Here is a 16,832-nt window from a genome sequence, read left to right as displayed (position 1 = left end):
TCCACTGAGGAGGTGTCTCCCCCTGCCCACTAGTCCTACAGCAAAATTATCCATGCAAGCTCCTGCCTGCGTAACTCTGGCAGTGATCCTATACCCACTAACTAATTAGATAAAGATAAAGGGACCCCTGACCATTAGGTCCAGTCATGGCTGACTCTGGGGTTGCGGCGCTCATCTTGCTTTATTGGCCGAGGGAGCCGGCGTACAGCTTCCGGGTCATGTGGCCAGCATGACTAAGCCGCTTCTGGCGAACCAGAGCAGTGCACGGAAATGCCGTTTACCTTCCCACCGGAGCGGTAGCTATTTATCTACTTGCACGTTGACGTGCTTTCGAACTGCTAGGTTGGCAGGAGCAGGGACCAAGCAACGGGAGCTCACCCCGTTGCAGGGATTCGAACTGCCGACCTTCTGATTGGCAAGTCCTAGGCTCTGTGGTTTAACCCACAGCGCCACCCGCGTCCCTAACTCATTAGGGCTTCCGAGTAAATATGTAGGATTGAGCTATCAAAAAGGGACCACGTATAGCTTGTCTATTTATTACATTTTACCTGCCACCTTTCACTCAAGGAGCTCAAAGTGGCCTACATCCTTTCCCCCCTCCCAATGTTGTCATCACATCAACCCTGTGAGGTTTGACTGAGGCAGTTGGTGACTGGCCCAAGGTCACACAGTGAAGTTAATGTCTGAGAAGGGATTTGAACCCTAGTCTCCCACATCACTACACAATACTGTTTGTTGATTAAAGCCCATCCCATGCTAAAGCCACTATGTTAATATAGATTATGTATGGTATACCGGTATATATGAACACACACAAAGGGGGAGAGGGACCGGACAAGACAGCTTACAGTGGAGGTGTTCCCAGGCAGGGAGCAGTTAGCTGCTGCATCAAAGTGACAGCTATTCTAAGAGGACCCATGTTTTTGAGCTGGGAACCAAACTACCTAAAACAAATCACCCCCTCCTCCAGTTTTTGTTTCGTTGTTGTGTTCCATAAAACCAATTTGAGCCCTGAATTAATAGTGTGATGTTCTTAAGGGCAGTGTGGCTAAAACTTTCTGAGGCCTGGAAGAACAAACTGTGTCCCTGGCACAGGATATGCATGGCAGGAGTTCTAGGTAACTTCTAGGTTTGATTACTGCAATATGTTATATGTGGGGCTACCTCTGAAGTTGCTTTGGAAACTTCAGCTGGTACAGGTTGCTTGCTGGGGCAAGACGATTTGAGCATATAAGGCCGATTTTATATGCATGATGCTTTTGGGGGGCCTTTGGCTAAGGGATTGGGCGATGTCGCAAGTCTTTAAAGGTTCCTGCACACTTTGTTCGTGGTCTCTCACTTCCTCAGAAGGAGGTGTGTGTGTGTGGCGAGGGGGTCGGCGGATCGAGTTGCAAAAGGAAAATAAAGATCAGTCTTGCTTTCACTGGATCCTACCTCCATTCATTTTTCTATGACAGGTAATGAGCTTAGGGGACACTAAGTCCTTTGGGGATGCCGTCTCGTTTACATCAGGGAGGTGGGCAGCAAAAGCCAACCCATAATTTTTCTACGACAGGTTGCCTTGGGCAAGATAAAGTGGCTAACACATAATAATAATAATAATAATAATAATAATAATAATAATAATAGTCTCTAGAGACAGGCGGACGCCAAGCATTAATAATAATAAACAGTGATCCGTGAACCAGGGTGAGCTGATGGCGAGAACGTTTAAAATCTTCCTTCAAAACCTTCCCCCCTCCCACGTTTCGGACTACAACTCCCATCAGCCCCAGCACGACTGCGGGAGCCTCGTAATCCGTCGGGAAGGCTAGCGTTAAGGGCCCCTCTCTATAGGGAGGAATGAGCTGGAGGACCGGGGCGACAATAGAGGTCAGCTAGAGCGGCACCCTCCGTAAGGACCGCTTCCTGTTTCCGGCTTCTGCTCCCGGGCTGCTGAAGCTGTTGGGGCGGGCAGAGCGGGCTGGTGCTTAGAGACGGCGCGAGACTGAAGCAGGAGCAGCAGCAGCAGCATGGCAACCGCCGCGGTGAGCGACAAGCCTCTTTCCCTTCCAGGAAAGAGACCCGGATTAATCGGAACTTTTTTGGGTGGGGAGGAAGGGGGGCCCGGGGCGCTCCCCTGCCCTCCGTTTGCCTCCGTGCGTCGCCCTAGGGCTGCCCCCCGGAGCCTCACCGGCCCCATCTGAGGGGAGTGGGGGTGGGGAATCTCCTCAGAAGTTTGTGGGACTCCCGACCGCAACCTGGGACAGCTCAGTTTGTCAGAACAGGAGACTGAATTCAGGGTCGTGAGTTCGAGTCCCACGTGGGGGGCAAAAAATGGTCCTGGCTTTGCAGGGGGTCGGGCCAGATGGCCCTCGTGGTCCCTCCCAACCCCTACAATGCTGTGATGGTTCCCATCAGCCCCGGCCCCCCATGGCCAGCAGTCAGGGATGGTTCAAGTTGCAAGAAAGGAGATTCCGGCTAAACTTTCCGACAGTGGAATGGAGTCTCCCTTGGGAGGTCATGGGCTCTCCTTCCTTGGAGGTTTTGAAGCAGGGGTTGGACGGCTGCCTGTCATAAATGCTTTAGCTGAGATTCCTGCATTGCAGGGGGGGTTGGACTGGATGACCCCTGGGGTCCCTTCTAAATCTACAATTCTGTGATGGGCATAGTCCAGCGAGAACCAGAGGACCACAAGTTTCTCCCCTCCCCCTTTTCTAAAGACACATACATCCATCTCATGTGTTTTCAAATCCGGATTTTTCTCCAAGGAGCTCCAGCTGGGATAAAATTGTAGAGTTGAAAGCCGCCCCAAATGGTCACCTAGTCCAACCCCTGCCAATGCAGGAATCTCAACTAAAGCATCCATGTCATTTGGCGGAGGGAGCCTGTTTCACTGTGGGACAGTCCTTGCTGTCAAGAAAACTCCCTATATAGTGCAGCAATAAAAGTGCAAAGCTAAGCAGGATCTAGTATGGCTTCATTGGATCGGGGCCTGCCTGTTGGGATTCCTGCCTTGCAAGTGGCTGGGGATCCCGTCCAACTCTACAGTTCAGTGATTCTCAGAAAATTCTTCCTGGTGTATAGTCAGAATCTCCTCTCTTGTGACTTGAAGCTATTGATTAGGGTCCTTCCCTCAAGAGCGAGAGGAAACAAGCTTGCTCCATCTTCTATGTGACAGCCCTTTATATCCCTTCAGTTTCTTCTTCTCCATGCTTAACTTTCATCTCCCTGCATCAGTTAATTTGAGACTGGTTGTCGTTAGTGAATTTCAAGGCTGAGCTGGCTGGTGATGGTCATTGAATGGCTGAGTAAGGGGCTTTCTGTCACGCCTACCACTGCACCCCTCTTAAGGACACCACACGGGCCCACATATAAGCTTTGCAGTTATAGCCTGCAAAAGTTTACGTTTTGTGGTTTTACCTTGTAAACCTCAAGGAAAAAGCCAAGGTTTTCTCTCCTCCATCTTCGTCATCCTGCTTTTTTGCCCTTTCTATATTCAAATCCCTCCGACGGGGTGAGCTCCCATTGCGCGGTCCCTGCTCCTGCCAATCTAGCAGTTCAAAAGCACCTCAAAGTGCAAGTAGATATATAGGTACCGCTCCAGCAGGAAGGTAAATGGCATTTCCGTGCGCTGCTCTGGTTCGCCAGAAGTGGCTTAGTCATGCTGGCCACATGGCCTGGAAGCTGTATGCCGGCTCCCTTGGCCAATAAAGCGAGATGAGTGCCACAACCCCAGAGTCAGCCACAACTGGACCTAATGGTCAGGGTCCCTTTATCGTTACCTTTTTATATCCATCACTTGATTGTTTCAGAAACCGGGTATTCAGTAGTTGTGGAAAGTCACGTCCAAATACGTGAAAGGATTTAGAATGCTTTGTGGTGATGAGGTATGAAACGTAGTGTAACTCTTCCTCCGAAACGTGTCCACTGATACCTGGATTTTGGCAGGCCTCGTTAAATCATTTTCTCTTTCAGGCTACCAAGGTCCCTGAAGTTAGGGATGTCACCCGGATTGAACGGATTGGTGAGTTTCCATTGCTCCTTGACCTGGGATTGTCTCCCATTTTTGCCTGGCGTTCCAATTTATTATAACACTTTTCAGGTATTTGTCTAAACAGATGGGGGTTAAAAGTGTATAAAGAACTGGGGGCATGCACATGAAAGGGACTTTGCATGCCTGATCAAACATGCTGAGGAGCCTTTGTGCAATTGGGAACTCTGTGTTATTTGGATTCTAAATTGCACAAGAATCTTGTACGCATGTTCAGTTGAATGTGCATAGGTTCTCCTGGGCTCAGCGGACAGGCACTGCCATGCCAATGGACATTGGGGCAGGTCTTCCATCACTGTACACCTTTAACCCTTGGATGGCATCTTGTACACCTCCTTCTGGCCACTCTGGCAGCCAAGCTGGTGCCAAATGTATTGCTCTGCTTGCTTTTGGACCACATCAGTGAGGCTGAGAAAGGGGTCATGTCATCTGGGCAGCCCAGGACCTCCATGCGCACTGTTTGCGCCCTGGAGAGGTTACTTTGGTGCTGTTAACGCAGCAAAAACAATGCGGGAGGCACAATACGAGTTACCAGTCTCTGCAACCACAGCGGGCGCTGTGATTCTCCAGTGGTTTGACTTCACCCCTGGAGGCACACTCCATTGTCTCTTGAGACAGACAGATGACAACAGAAAGAGTTGAAGCAAATGCCTGAATAGGACTTGTCAAGTTCCTCAGTGAAGATTATGCTGCTTTCTCCATGGAAGTAAATGCTTTAAAAAAGCATATTTGATCAAGGGGCAGGACAAGGACAGATGGGTTTGTGGGTCACTGACCATCTAATAATAGTCTGCATGTCTCTCACCCAGGTGCCCACTCCCACATTAGAGGACTTGGCTTAGATGATACGTTGGAACCCAGACAGGTACCTGGGAAAAGAGCTTTCAGAGAGTTGCTAGATTGTGTGTGTGTGTGTGTGTGTGTGTGTAATTGGTAAAATCTAATCAAATAGAAAGTGGAATACTAGGAGCTTTCAAAATATGTAATAACAGATGAGTGGCACACAGGTTGTTGCTATGCATTGTGGATATAGAGACACTTGTTTCTGGGGCCACCTATGTAGTATGATCATGTTTTTTCTATGCACATAACTTTGAAAGTGCTAAAGCTTCCTGGGTTTTAATGCTGACGCTCGCACCCTACTCTGCCTCTGGTTATCTTTGTCCAGCCAATTGCAGTGGAAAGTAAGGGATTTGCCAACAAAAAATAGATTAGCCCCTTTCCTATCATTTTCTATGCAAGAGGGGGATGCGAGTGGGTTGCTGGAGGGTAATGAAATGGGTGAATGCAAGTGATTTGAATGAAAGCTATAGGTGTTGCCATTGGGATCATAAACCTTTATGTGGCTTTTTGATGTTTGTGGGTGCATTAATGGACTTACAGGGGGCAGGGTGAAATAAAAAGGAATAAATAAGGGATAGTACAGAGTGGGAATGAGGAGGAAGTGAGGAAGGTAGGGTGCTGTGTATGTGTTTGAGAGGAATACGGATCTATGATTGTGGAAACTAGGGAATATATAAAGTGTGGGACCTTTTGGTTTTCCTGTTCCTTCACTGTTTTCTCTCCCCTCGCCACCTGGCTAGGTGTCCCAGGGCATGGTAGGCCAACTAGCTGCCCGTCGAGCTGCTGGTGTGATCTTGGAGATGATCAAGGAGGGGAAGATTGCTGGTCGGGCCGTTCTGATCGCTGGCCAACCAGGCACGGGAAAGACCGCCATTGCTATGGGTAAGGTCCACACACCAAAACTACTTCTGCTGACACTTGAAGTAGGGATAGTACCAGAGGTAGCATTATTATCAATTTACAATGGAGTGGAAGGTTCACAGGCTATGAAGGACTTGTTCACAAATTTATTGACAGCTGCTCAAATTATTATACAGTGGTACCTCTAGTTATGAACTTGATCTGTTCCGGGGTGCTGTTCGCATCCCAAAAAGTCTGCAAGTAGAGTACCGCTTCTGCACATGCGCACGGTGCAATAGAGCGCTTTGCGCATGTGCAAGACGCTCAGAGCGCTTCTGCGCATGCGCGTGTGGTGAAACCCAGAAGTATATACTTCCAGATTTGCCGCATTTGTATCCTGAAAAAACGCAACCAGAGACTGACGTAACGAGGTACGACTGTAGCCAGGAAGTAGAAGGGGCAAGCAGAATATAAAATGGAAGAATGGTATAAAGAGGTGTGGGATGTAGCTATTAATGATAAATTAACACGTACCATTAAGACAGGGAACACGCAGAAATGATTTTGAGGAGATATGGAAGGTGTTTGTAGAATTTGTACTGCTATAATGGAAAGTGGTCAAGCCATCGCAAAAGGTGTTGAAATTTTGGGAGGTTGGATAGTTACAATGGAATGGTATCGGTGGCGGGCTGCACATTTTTATTCTTACTTATTTATGAATCTTGTCAAAATATTTTTTAAATGTATAAAAGAACGTATAAAATGTAAATAAATGTATAAAATATAAATAAAAGAATGAAAAAAAAAGAAAGAAGTCATGTGTTGTAACCAAGCTGCCATTTCTTCTCTCAGGAATGGCGCAGGCCCTGGGCCTTGACACCCCTTTCACAGCCATTGCTGGCAGCGAGATCTTCTCCTTGGAGATGAGCAAGACCGAGGCGCTGACTCAAGCCTTCCGGCGCTCCATTGGCGTCCGTATCAAGTGAGGAGCAGCCGGGAGGTCTTTTGTTCTCTGGGGGTGGCTTGGGAGTTTAAAACTGGACGTTGAGGGTGGGCACTGGAGGATTCAAACAGAAGTGAGGGGAGTCAACAAGGAGGATTCTAGGAAACTGAAAAAACTTGTTGAGTATGAGAGCTGGGGAGCAACATGTTTGGTGGTTGATTTTGGCTTTTGTAGCATTTTGCAGGGTGCGTTTAATGCCATCTTTGCGGCTAATGGGATAAAATAGGTTTTCAAAAAATAAACTAGGAGTCAGTGTCTTAAATTGTCTGGCTGGAGAGTGGCACACACAGCGAAGCAAGTCCTCTGAAATTATATTTCCAGCTCTTCTTTTTGATGAAAGTGAGGTACTCTGCAGTCTACTCTCTTTGCCTGCTGAGATCAGTTTTATCCCCTTATTCTTGCAGGGAGGAAACAGAAATCATTGAAGGTGAAGTGGTTGAGATCCAAATAGATCGTCCGGCGACTGGCACTGTAAGTTGAGACTGGAGTATAACGCAGGGGGGATGGCAGGCTAGCTACTACCCAGTAATGGCAGCACTGCACACAGCAGCCCATTTATCAAGGTAACAAGCGCTGGAGAGATGTTGACTGTGTCCTTCTCATTGCAGGGTGCTAAGGTGGGGAAGCTGACACTGAAGACAACCGAGATGGAGACCATCTATGACTTGGGCACCAAGATGATTGAGTCCCTGACCAAGGAGAAAGTGCAGGCTGGGTGAGCGAGGGCCGGGCATGGAGGTGGGGCACAGGTGCGAAGGGAGAGCCAGTGGGGAAGGGCACAGAGAATTAGGGTATCTGTGAAGGAAGTCAGGATTGCTGGTTTCTGTGGACAACAGGGAAGCACACTCGAGTGACAAATCAAAGCAGGAAAGGATGGGGTGGGGAATGTCTATAACACTGAAGGAGTGATAAAGGTGAACACAGTTCGTGAATAGCACACAGGAGTATTTAATACATTACCTGGAAATGAGAGGACATTGCTTGGGAAGGCCTGAAGTTCAGCAGTCTTTATAATTTGCCCCTACAGGTCCACATAAATTAATAATAATATTAACGTAAAAAGGTAAAGGACCCCTGGATGGTTAAGTCCAGTCAAAGGTGACTTTGGGGTTGCGGTGCTCATCTCGCTTTCAGGCCGAGGGAGTCAGTGTTTGTCCACAGACAGCTTTCTGGGTCATGTGGCCAGCATGACTAAACCGCTTCTGGCGCAACGGGACACCGTGACGGAAACCAGAGCGCACGGAAATGCCGTTTACCTTCCCGCCACAGCAGTATCTATTTATTTATTTGCACAGACGTGCTTTTGAACTGCTAATTTGGCAGGAGCTGGGACAGAGCAACGGGAGCTCACAGGGATTCGAACCACCCACCTTCCGATCGGCAAGCCCAAGTGGCTCAGTGGTTTAGACCACAGTGCAGCCCATGTCTAATAATAATAATAATGATGATGATGGTATCCTGCCCATCTGACTTGGTTCCCCCAGCCACTCTGGGCAGCTTCCAACATATATAAAAACATAATAAAATATTACACATTAAAAGGCTTCCGTATACAGGGCTGCCTTTAAATGTCTTTTAAAGCTGCTGACTGTCTTACAGAACAAACACACAGTACGTGTATCCCTCCTTACATGAGAACATTGACTCAGAATCATTAATGTCAGAGGTCCACAAATTACAGCTAGGTTTGGCAGCCAAGCATTCATTTACACTTGCTGGCTGTGATGTCCGATCTCACCCTGATAGTCCAGCAACGTTATATGAATTTAGCAAGAAGGATATTGTCTGATGAAGTTATGCAGCTCAGGCTTCAACAGAGTGACTAGCTCAGCTTCCTCTGGCTCCACCCCTTTTGAATTTCCCCTAACTGAGAATCCTCCTTAGCGCTGCATTTTCTCCCCAGAGAAATTGAAGGTTAGTTATTGAAGGTTAGTGTAGGTTAGGCTTCTTGCCACCCATAACCATGAATGGAAAGAAATGCAGCCTACCCTACTAAGCGCTCTTTAACCCGTGCATCAGTTTTGAGGAGAGAAGATAAATTAACTTGCCCTCCTGAGGCGATGGCAGGTGGGTCCTTTGCGAGGTGTCTTCCACCCAGAGCCAAAAGGCGGGGCTCAGTCCTCATATTTCCTCCTTTTTGTGTCCGCAGGGATGTCATTACCATTGACAAAGCCACGGGGAAGATCACCAAACTAGGACGCTCCTTTACCCGGGCAAGGGACTACGATGCTATGGGTTCGCAGGTATTTGCAGTGGGGGGTGAGAAGTGATGGAGATCCCAAAGCTCCGTTGATGGTGGCTGCCTGTGAGGGGCGACCTTTGCATGCCATAGTTAGATGCCATAGCTCAGTGGAGCACCTGCTTCGCACACAGAAAGTGCCCAGCTCATTCCCCAACATCTCCAGCTCAAAGGATCTCGGGGAGATGGACGTGAGGCCCTAGGGCAGGGATGAGGAACCTGTGGTCCTCCAGATGTTCTTAGACTACAACTCCCATCATCCTTTACCATCTGCCATGCTGGCTAGGGCCAATGCAAGTTGTAGTCCAGCAACATCCCGAGGGCCGCAGGTTCCCCATCCCTGCCTTAAAAGAGTTGCTGGCTGTTAGAGCAGATAGATGGACCCACAGTTTAATTTCACATAAGAGTTTTCTGCCCCTGGGCTCGAGCACGAATGGGCTTGGGTGCTAGGCACGAGAAGCATTCAGGTCTTCCAACTGCCTATATTATTCCCTGTCCCAGACCAAGTTTGTCCAGTGCCCTGACGGGGAGCTGCAGAAGCGCAAGGAAGTGGTGCACACAGTCTCGCTGCATGAAATTGATGTCATCAACAGCCGCACACAGGGCTTCCTCGCACTCTTCTCTGGTATGACGATATGGATGAACTGGAGGGAGTGGGGTGGAAGTAGTTCATTGGAAACCTGGAGTTGGAGCATGGGTAGGCAAACTAAGGCCCAGGGGCCAGATCAGGTCTAGTCTCCTAAATCCGGCCCACGGACGGTCCGGGAATCAGTGTGTTTTTACATGAGTAGAATGTGTCCTTTTATTTAAAATGCATCTCTGGGTTATTTGTGGGGCATAGGAATTCGTTCTTTTTTTTTTGGTCAAAATATAGTCCAGCCCCCCACAAGGTTTGAGGGACAGTGGACCGGCCCCCTGCTGGAAACATTTGCTGACCCCTTACTTGGAGGGTTTTGCAGAAATTTAGGCTGCTGCATCATTGTATCTGGACTAGGAGTGGCTGCCAAGACCACATAACACCAGTCCTGAAAGACCTACACTGGCTCCCAGTACGTTTCCGAGCACAATTCAAGGTGCTGGTGCTGACCTTTAAAGCCCTAAACAGCCTCGGTCCTCTATACCTGAAGGAGCATCTTCACCCCCATTGTTCAGCCCAGACACTGAGGTCCAGAGCCGAGGACCTTCTGGTGGTTCCCTCACTGCGAGAAGTGAGGTTACAGGGAACCAGGCGGAGGACCTTCTTGGTAGTGGCTCACACCCTGTGGAATGCCCTCCCATCAGATGTCAAGGAAATAAACAACTCTCTGACTTTTAGAAGACATCTGAAGGCAGCCCTGTTTTTGAAGAGGCAACTGTTCATGTCTCTTCCTTCCCCTCCCTCATCTTGTGTATGTTCCCAGGTGACACAGGGGAGATAAAATCCGAGGTGCGAGAGCAGATCAACGCTAAGGTCGCCGAGTGGCGAGAGGAGGGCAAGGCCGAGGTGATCCCAGGGGTGAGTCCTGTTTTAGAGCGTGTGTTGCACCCTCCACTGCTCTCTTCCATGCTTTCCTCTGGTTTGAGTGTTTTGCTGGGTGGGCAATGCCATTCTCCTCCTTTTCCCCCCATTTCCCTTCCAGGTATTGTTCATTGACGAGGTCCACATGCTGGACATTGAGTGCTTCTCCTTCCTGAACCGGGCCCTGGAGAGTGACATGGCACCTGTCCTCATCATGGCTACCAATCGAGGCATCACCAGGTTGGCAGAGTTCACCGTGGAGTGGGGCATGGCACCATATCACCGGGCAGTCGGGCACTGGCCGTGGTGGCGTTTTGGCGACTGACTAGTTGCTGATCAGAATCCCATTTCTCAGTGGCCCAGGCAATGACGTAATTCTTCCATGCCTCCTGTAACTAACTGCACCTGCCATGAGGCAGAGCACACAAGCTGGGCAGAACACCGAAACCTCTTTTTTTGCTTCTGAAAGTCCTGGCCAGGTCCTTATTCACTGGCAGAGGCGCCTAAGACGGGTTAAAGAGGGGCTTTTTCTATGCAGTCAAGAAGGCAGGCAGGGTGTTGGTAGACAAGGGCACCGTGGGAAGATGCCTTGTGGTTGGGATGGGGAGACTGTGAGCGACATCTGCAGAGGCACCGGCACCCCACTTCTAGAGGGGAGGTGATGGAGATGCCAGCCGTCACTGATGAAGTCACAACTAGATTGCTGGAAAGCTGTTGGTATTTAAGTAAGTGGTTTTTGAAGGCATGGCTCTACGTCACTGGACTGAATGCAGCAGCGATATGGAGGACCTGTCCTGCATACAGGGAGAGGCTGAGAGGAATATGCTTGCTGCCTAGAGGAGATTCCTTGCCACCAGGTGTCAGGGAATGGTCTGAACCAGAGGATTGGGGAATGCATTCTCAGGTGGATAAGCTCCTCTTTGAAGAGGAGGAGGGGGAAGGGGAAGATTTGCTTCCCCCGTTTCCAGTGGTTTCAGGAGCAGAGAGAGACGCAGACACTGAGCAGCTTCAACAGGAGTTGCCTAGTTATGAGATAACGGAGAGAGAAACAGAAGGGAGGGAACAGCCAGCAGAGACGTCATTAGAGGGTGTGGGGGACATAGCTGTCAACTTTTCCCTTTTCTTCGAGGAATCCTATTCGGAATAAGGGAATTTCCCTTTAAAAAAGAAACTTTGACAGCTATGGTGGGGGACCCTCCCTCCCCAAGAACTAGGTAGTCCGTCCATATTAGAGAACAAAGAATGCAGAGGAGGAACTTTCTGTTGGCACCCAGGATGTTGCGGGAGATGGAAGGGGGAGGATTTAGAGTAGCCAACTGCTCTCCTTGTGGAGAGATGTGGATTTTTGCTCACAGTCACCTCTCCGCTCCTCCACATGCAGCTGCTGGGTGACCTTGAGCCAGCCACACTTCTTTGAAGTCTCTCAGCCCCACTCACCTCACAGAGTGCTTGTTGTGGGGGAGGAAGGGAAAGGAGATGGTTAGCCGCTTTGAGACTCCTGAAGGGGAGTGAAAGGTGGGATATCAAATCCAAACAGCCAGATGACGGAATAAAAAGGACTATAAAATATAAACTGCTCATTAATTCTTGTCTGTGAAGTTACCAAAGGGAGGGGAGTACTCTCCACGCCTGACACCAGGCTGGCAGGAATGGAGGTCCTTCAGGCGCCTCTCATTCTGGGTCTGTCCTCTCCGATGCAGGATTCGTGGCACCAACTACCAGAGCCCCCACGGCATCCCCATTGACCTCCTGGACCGCATGCTCATCATCTCGACCTCCCCTTACAGCGACAAGGAGACCAAGCAGATCCTTAAAATCCGGTGAGCGAGAGGGCGCTTGAGGGCGCAGCAGTTCCTGCCTCGGAGGGATGCTTCCGCCCTGCCCGTCTTACCGCATCACAGTTTTGCTGTTGCTGTTCCGGCGTCTCGCCCTGCGCTGTGGAAGCTTTCCTTATTCTGAGCTGGAATATCTCTTGCAGGTGTGAGGAGGAGGATGTCGAGATGAACGAAGACGCCTACACTGTGCTGACGCGGATCGGCTTGGAGACCTCCCTGCGCTATGCCATCCAGCTCATCACAGCCGCCAGCTTGGTGTGTCGCAAGAGGAAGGTGAGCTCTGGCACTCTGTAGAGTCCGGTGATTTCCAGCGGGACAGCACCATTCCAGTGCTGGCATTCTTCAAAAGGCCAATAAATCCTTACTTTTTCTCCCTCTCTTCTCAGCCTGACCCGCAGCTTGCAAAAACACCCTACTTGTGCCCGTGTGTGTGTGTGCATATCATGAGCTTCATTTTCCATAAATAATAATAATTATTATTTATTACTTATACTCCACCCATCTGGCCGGGCCTCCCCAGCCACTCTGGGCGGCTCCCAACAGAATATTAAAAACATATTAAAACATCATACATTAAAAACTTCCCTAAACAGGGCTGCCTTCAGATGTCTTCTAAAAGTCAGGTGGATGTTTATTTCCTTGACATCTGAAGGGAGGGCGTTCCACAGGGCGGGCGCCACTGCCAAGAAGGCCCTCTGCCTGGTTCCCTGTAACCTCACTTTTCGCAGTGAGGGAACCACCAGAAGGCCCTCGGAGCTAGACCTTGGTGTCCGGCTGAACGATGGGGCTGGAGACGCTCCTTCAGGCAGGCCAAATGAATGTCTTTATTTGTTTTAAAAAGGTCTATCCCATCCTTCTAGTGCCTGTGTGCTATGCTTACAACCATTTAAAATCCCCACTGTCTTAAAAAGCGATCAGATGCAGAGGGGCACAGATTACCAACTGCATCTGCTCCTGGATTGGAGATGGGAGCAAGAAAGTTTCAGTGCCATTAGGGCAGCATTTGCCAATGTGGCTCCCTCCTGATATCTTGGACTGCCAACTCCCATGATGGGAGGTGTGTTGGGAGCTTAGAGCAGGCATAGGCAAACTCTGGCCCTCCAGATGTTTGGGACCACAAGTCCCATGATCCCTGTCCACTGGTCCTGTTAGCTAGGGATGATGGGAATTGTAGTCCCAAACATCTGGAGGGCTGAAGTTTGCCTATGCCTGGCTTAGAGAGTCAGTGGGATCTCTTTATCAAGATCCCTAAGCTCTTGGAGAAGAGTTGGGGGGGGGGAGGCATAAAACTAGAAGCGTTTGGAAGCCCAGAGTAGTCCTCAGTTTTCATTTCCAGGACTAGTTGTCTGGAGTTGTCTGGAGTGGTGAAACTTTGCTGGAGTTTGTGCTGTGCTCTTCTCTTGCTGGGAGCCCTGACCTCTCTCCCTCCCCATTCACAGGGCACAGAGGTTCAGGTGGACGACATCAAGCGCGTGTACTCGCTGTTCCTGGACGAGTCGCGCTCCACTCAGTACATGAAAGAGTACCAGGATGCCTTCATGTTCAATGAACTCAGTGAGTAACAAGTTGAGGCGAAGGGATGTGTGGGTTGAAAACCTCCTCCAGCCGGGGGCTATGCCTGGTCACCCTCGCTAGAGCTTTTGAAGTGTATGTAGGACTTTTGCAGCAGAAAAACGCAGGAGGCACTTGGAAAAAATGGAGAGCTCTGCTTTGGTCAAGGCCAATAAAGGACAAGAACAGAGCAGTTGAATTCCTTTAGATCCGTTTGGGGAACGTCAAGCCCAGGGCCAAATAAAGAAGCCCTCTCTATCTGACGGGAGTCGGGAGCAGGTCAGCAAGAACTCACAAGGTGTCAGTGAAATTAACAGCAACTCTTCCCAGTAGGCCTTTCCCCAACGAGGCAGCTGTAGAGATTCAAAGGTCCCTGCCTTCCCACAGCTCCCTAAGTCTCTTCCTCTCCCCAGGTCCTTCCCAAGCAACCTGAGACTTCTCCGCCTTCTCTGTCTCTGCTCCATTCTCTTCATCCCTCTTCGGGTTCTAGGAGACCAGGGGGAGGGGAGCTTGTCGCAGCAGGAGGGGGAGACACCTTGGCTTCTTCACCAGCCTGCCATATATCTGCTTCTTGGCTCCCCATCCTCTCCTGCCTCCACTTGCTGCTTCTGGACTGCTCTCTGCCACAGACTCTCCCTACTCACTAAGCCGTGTTACCTCTTCAGCTTCCAACGCCTCCTCTTCCCAGTCTTCTTCAACCACTCATTGTTGTCTCACCACCAGTCCCTGGGCTCTGAGCCTACTTCCCTTAGGGGTTCCCCAGCTGGTGCCTTCCACCACTCCTCTGCACCCAGCCACTCTATGACACTGACCCTCAGGAGTCTCCCATGCCCTTCACAAGCCCGAGTTTCCCCAGCCACTCTAGGCGGCTCCCAATCGAGTGTTAAAAACAATACAGCATCAGACATTAAAAACTTCCCTAAACAGGGCTGCCTTCAGATGTCTTTTAAAAATAAGATAGCTGCTTATTTCCTTGACATCTGATGGGAGGGCGTTTCACAGGGCGGGCGCCACTACCGAGAAGGCCCTCTGCCTGGTTCACTGTAACCTCACTTCTCGCAATGAGGGAACTGTCAGAAGGCCCTCAGCGCTGGATCTCAGTGTCCGGGCTGAACGATGGGGGTGGAGATGCTCCTTCAGGTATACAGGACCGAGGCTGTTTAGGGCTTTAAAGGTCAGCACCAACACTTTGAACTGTGCTTATTTTTGCTTCACTTGAATACATTCTGCAACTGTGATATTGCCTCTTGCCTGACCAATTTCCCCTCTGGCTTTGACCACCAAGTGGTATGTGGCCCCCATAAGGTTGTACTTCTCAGGCAGAAAAGCACTGCCGCCCCCTGCTTTAGATCCTTGTTTTGAGGCGATCCTCAAATGCACATTCCAGTTTATTAAGACGTAACTTCAAAATGCCTATTGCAGCGCTTCTGTCAAAAATGACAGGCATGGGTTGAGTCCTCTTCTTCCCCCACCCCCTTCCCAAAATGTTTGGGCAGACTTTTTAGTGTTGCTGCCTCTCGGTCAGCCAATAACGCAGTGCAGAGTGGAGAAAACTTCCCAGGCAAGTCTGACTTGAAAAAGCAGGCGAGGAAGGATACTTGACGTGGGAATGCTGTTCTTGGCAATGGGTAGCAGCACTGAGCATATGATTCTGCCTTCAATCCATGCTGAGAAATCTTGAAAGGACGTTGAGCCCCAGTCGCAGAGTACAAACTCATTCACAGGACGGGTTCAGTACTGTATCTGCAAATCCACTGAAAAGTCAAGTTGCACAACAGTAATGATCATGATGCTTCTCATAATTGAAAAGGGGCAAGAATAAGCCTGGTTTTTGCTTTTCGTTCCGCGGTTATTGGTGCAGTGTTCATCGACCAACGTATGCTAGTGGCTTGGGACCCAGAAAGTTGGTTCTTCTGGGGATGAGTGGTGATGACACTGGGTGACTTTCATAGGATCAGAATTATGAAGAACCTGTGGGGCGGGCAGAGGATAATCCTCGACTGTTCGATTGTTGTGCACTACATAGGGTAGGCCTTCCTGCTTTTAATCCCCTCCTATTCCTCCCAATCCTCTGTCCTCAGTACCTGCAAGAGACGCATGCAAGTAGGAAAATAATGAAAGTGTGAGTAAAGCAGCGTTTGCTTTTAGTTTGAAAGCACGGAGGTCACAGTGCAACAGTTGCTCCCCCGGTAGCCTAGCGAGTAACCCAATTTGAGCTGGGGGTGGCAGAGAGATAGCAGGAACTTCAAATATTGTGGTGGTGCATTCCCTCCCCCCTGCATTTCAGTAGACTTCCCGCCTGCTCTGGCAGCTTTGCAGTTGTACTTGCCCTTGAGGGCTCACTGCTCCCTTTCCTCGCCCAGAGGTCCCCCATTTGTGCCCTACAGCTTTCTAGGCCAGAGTGGAATGCCAAGCTAGCAGCATTCAGCCAGCTCCTGGGGAGGAGTTAACCACCCCTCTCACGTATTTACCATCTTGTGATCAATGCTATTAGCCGCCTCTGCCAGGCAGTTCAGCCTACAGCACAGGCTTGCAGAGAGATTGTTTCGTGTCCTCTGTGCAGGGTTTCTGTCAGCTTCAAAGGTTACAACTTGGGAACTCTTAAAATTCACGAGTGGCAGGGATGGTGTTCTTTGTTTTACGGAGGAAGACCTCTTTGAGATCCTCTTTTTTGGGGAGGCGGGGAGTGTGTTCTTCCATCTTGAACTCTTGCACCCGCTTTTTGTTTTCCAGAGGGAGAGACCATGGACACGTCTTGATGGGCGTCTTCGTAATACCTGCCTCAGGTTGTGTGTGTGAATGGATGTTCTTGTATTATTATTTTGTAAAATAAACCTTTTGGAGAATTCCTGCTGTGAGTACAGTGGTAGGGCAAGCAGCAGCAGAATGAGGGGCGGTCTGGTGTTTCAGCAAACTTTTTAGCCTTCTTTGCCTTGTGCAGTAAATGGAAAGGGCCTCTTTGGAGCTGCGTACTCTGTGGCTCATACAAA

At 49.6% G+C, this 16,832-nt stretch overlaps 1 protein-coding gene across 2 annotated transcripts; it reads left to right on the top strand.

The window, feature by feature from the left end:
• The first annotated feature begins 1,898 nt into the window (after positions 1 to 1,898).
• Positions 1,899 to 16,690, top strand: RUVBL2 (RuvB like AAA ATPase 2). 2 transcript variants are annotated; one of them, XM_028702100.2, is made up of 16 exons: positions 1,899 to 2,027; positions 3,958 to 4,006; positions 4,843 to 4,898; positions 5,617 to 5,758; positions 6,569 to 6,698; positions 7,124 to 7,190; positions 7,328 to 7,434; positions 8,869 to 8,962; positions 9,460 to 9,583; positions 10,359 to 10,453; positions 10,578 to 10,696; positions 12,157 to 12,276; positions 12,435 to 12,564; positions 13,731 to 13,845; positions 15,924 to 15,964; positions 16,576 to 16,690. In XM_028702100.2, exons 1-15 carry the CDS (start codon positions 2,013 to 2,015, stop codon positions 15,947 to 15,949), a joined length of 1,389 nt encoding a protein of 462 aa, XP_028557933.1. In that variant the 5' UTR covers positions 1,899 to 2,012; the 3' UTR covers positions 15,950 to 15,964; positions 16,576 to 16,690. The 2 variants fall into 2 exon arrangements, with proteins under 2 accessions (XP_028557933.1, XP_028557934.1); XM_028702101.2 differs by lacking the exon at positions 15,924 to 15,964.
• The last annotated feature ends 142 nt before the right edge of the window (positions 16,691 to 16,832 follow it).

Source organism: Podarcis muralis, chromosome 13 (genome assembly GCF_964188315.1).
Source record: "Podarcis muralis chromosome 13, rPodMur119.hap1.1, whole genome shotgun sequence".
NCBI lineage: Eukaryota > Metazoa > Chordata > Lepidosauria > Squamata > Lacertidae > Podarcis > Podarcis muralis.
This window is presented reverse-complemented; position numbering and strand designations above follow the sequence as displayed.

Bases quoted from the DNA above. Each gene is read 5' to 3' on its own strand.
- RUVBL2 (XM_028702101.2), top strand. The intron at 6,699-7,123 runs GTGAGGAGCAGC...TTATTCTTGCAG, and splicing joins TCCATTGGCGTCCGTATCAA to GGAGGAAACAGAAATCATTG. The intron at 7,191-7,327 runs GTAAGTTGAGAC...TTCTCATTGCAG, and splicing joins ATCGTCCGGCGACTGGCACT to GGTGCTAAGGTGGGGAAGCT.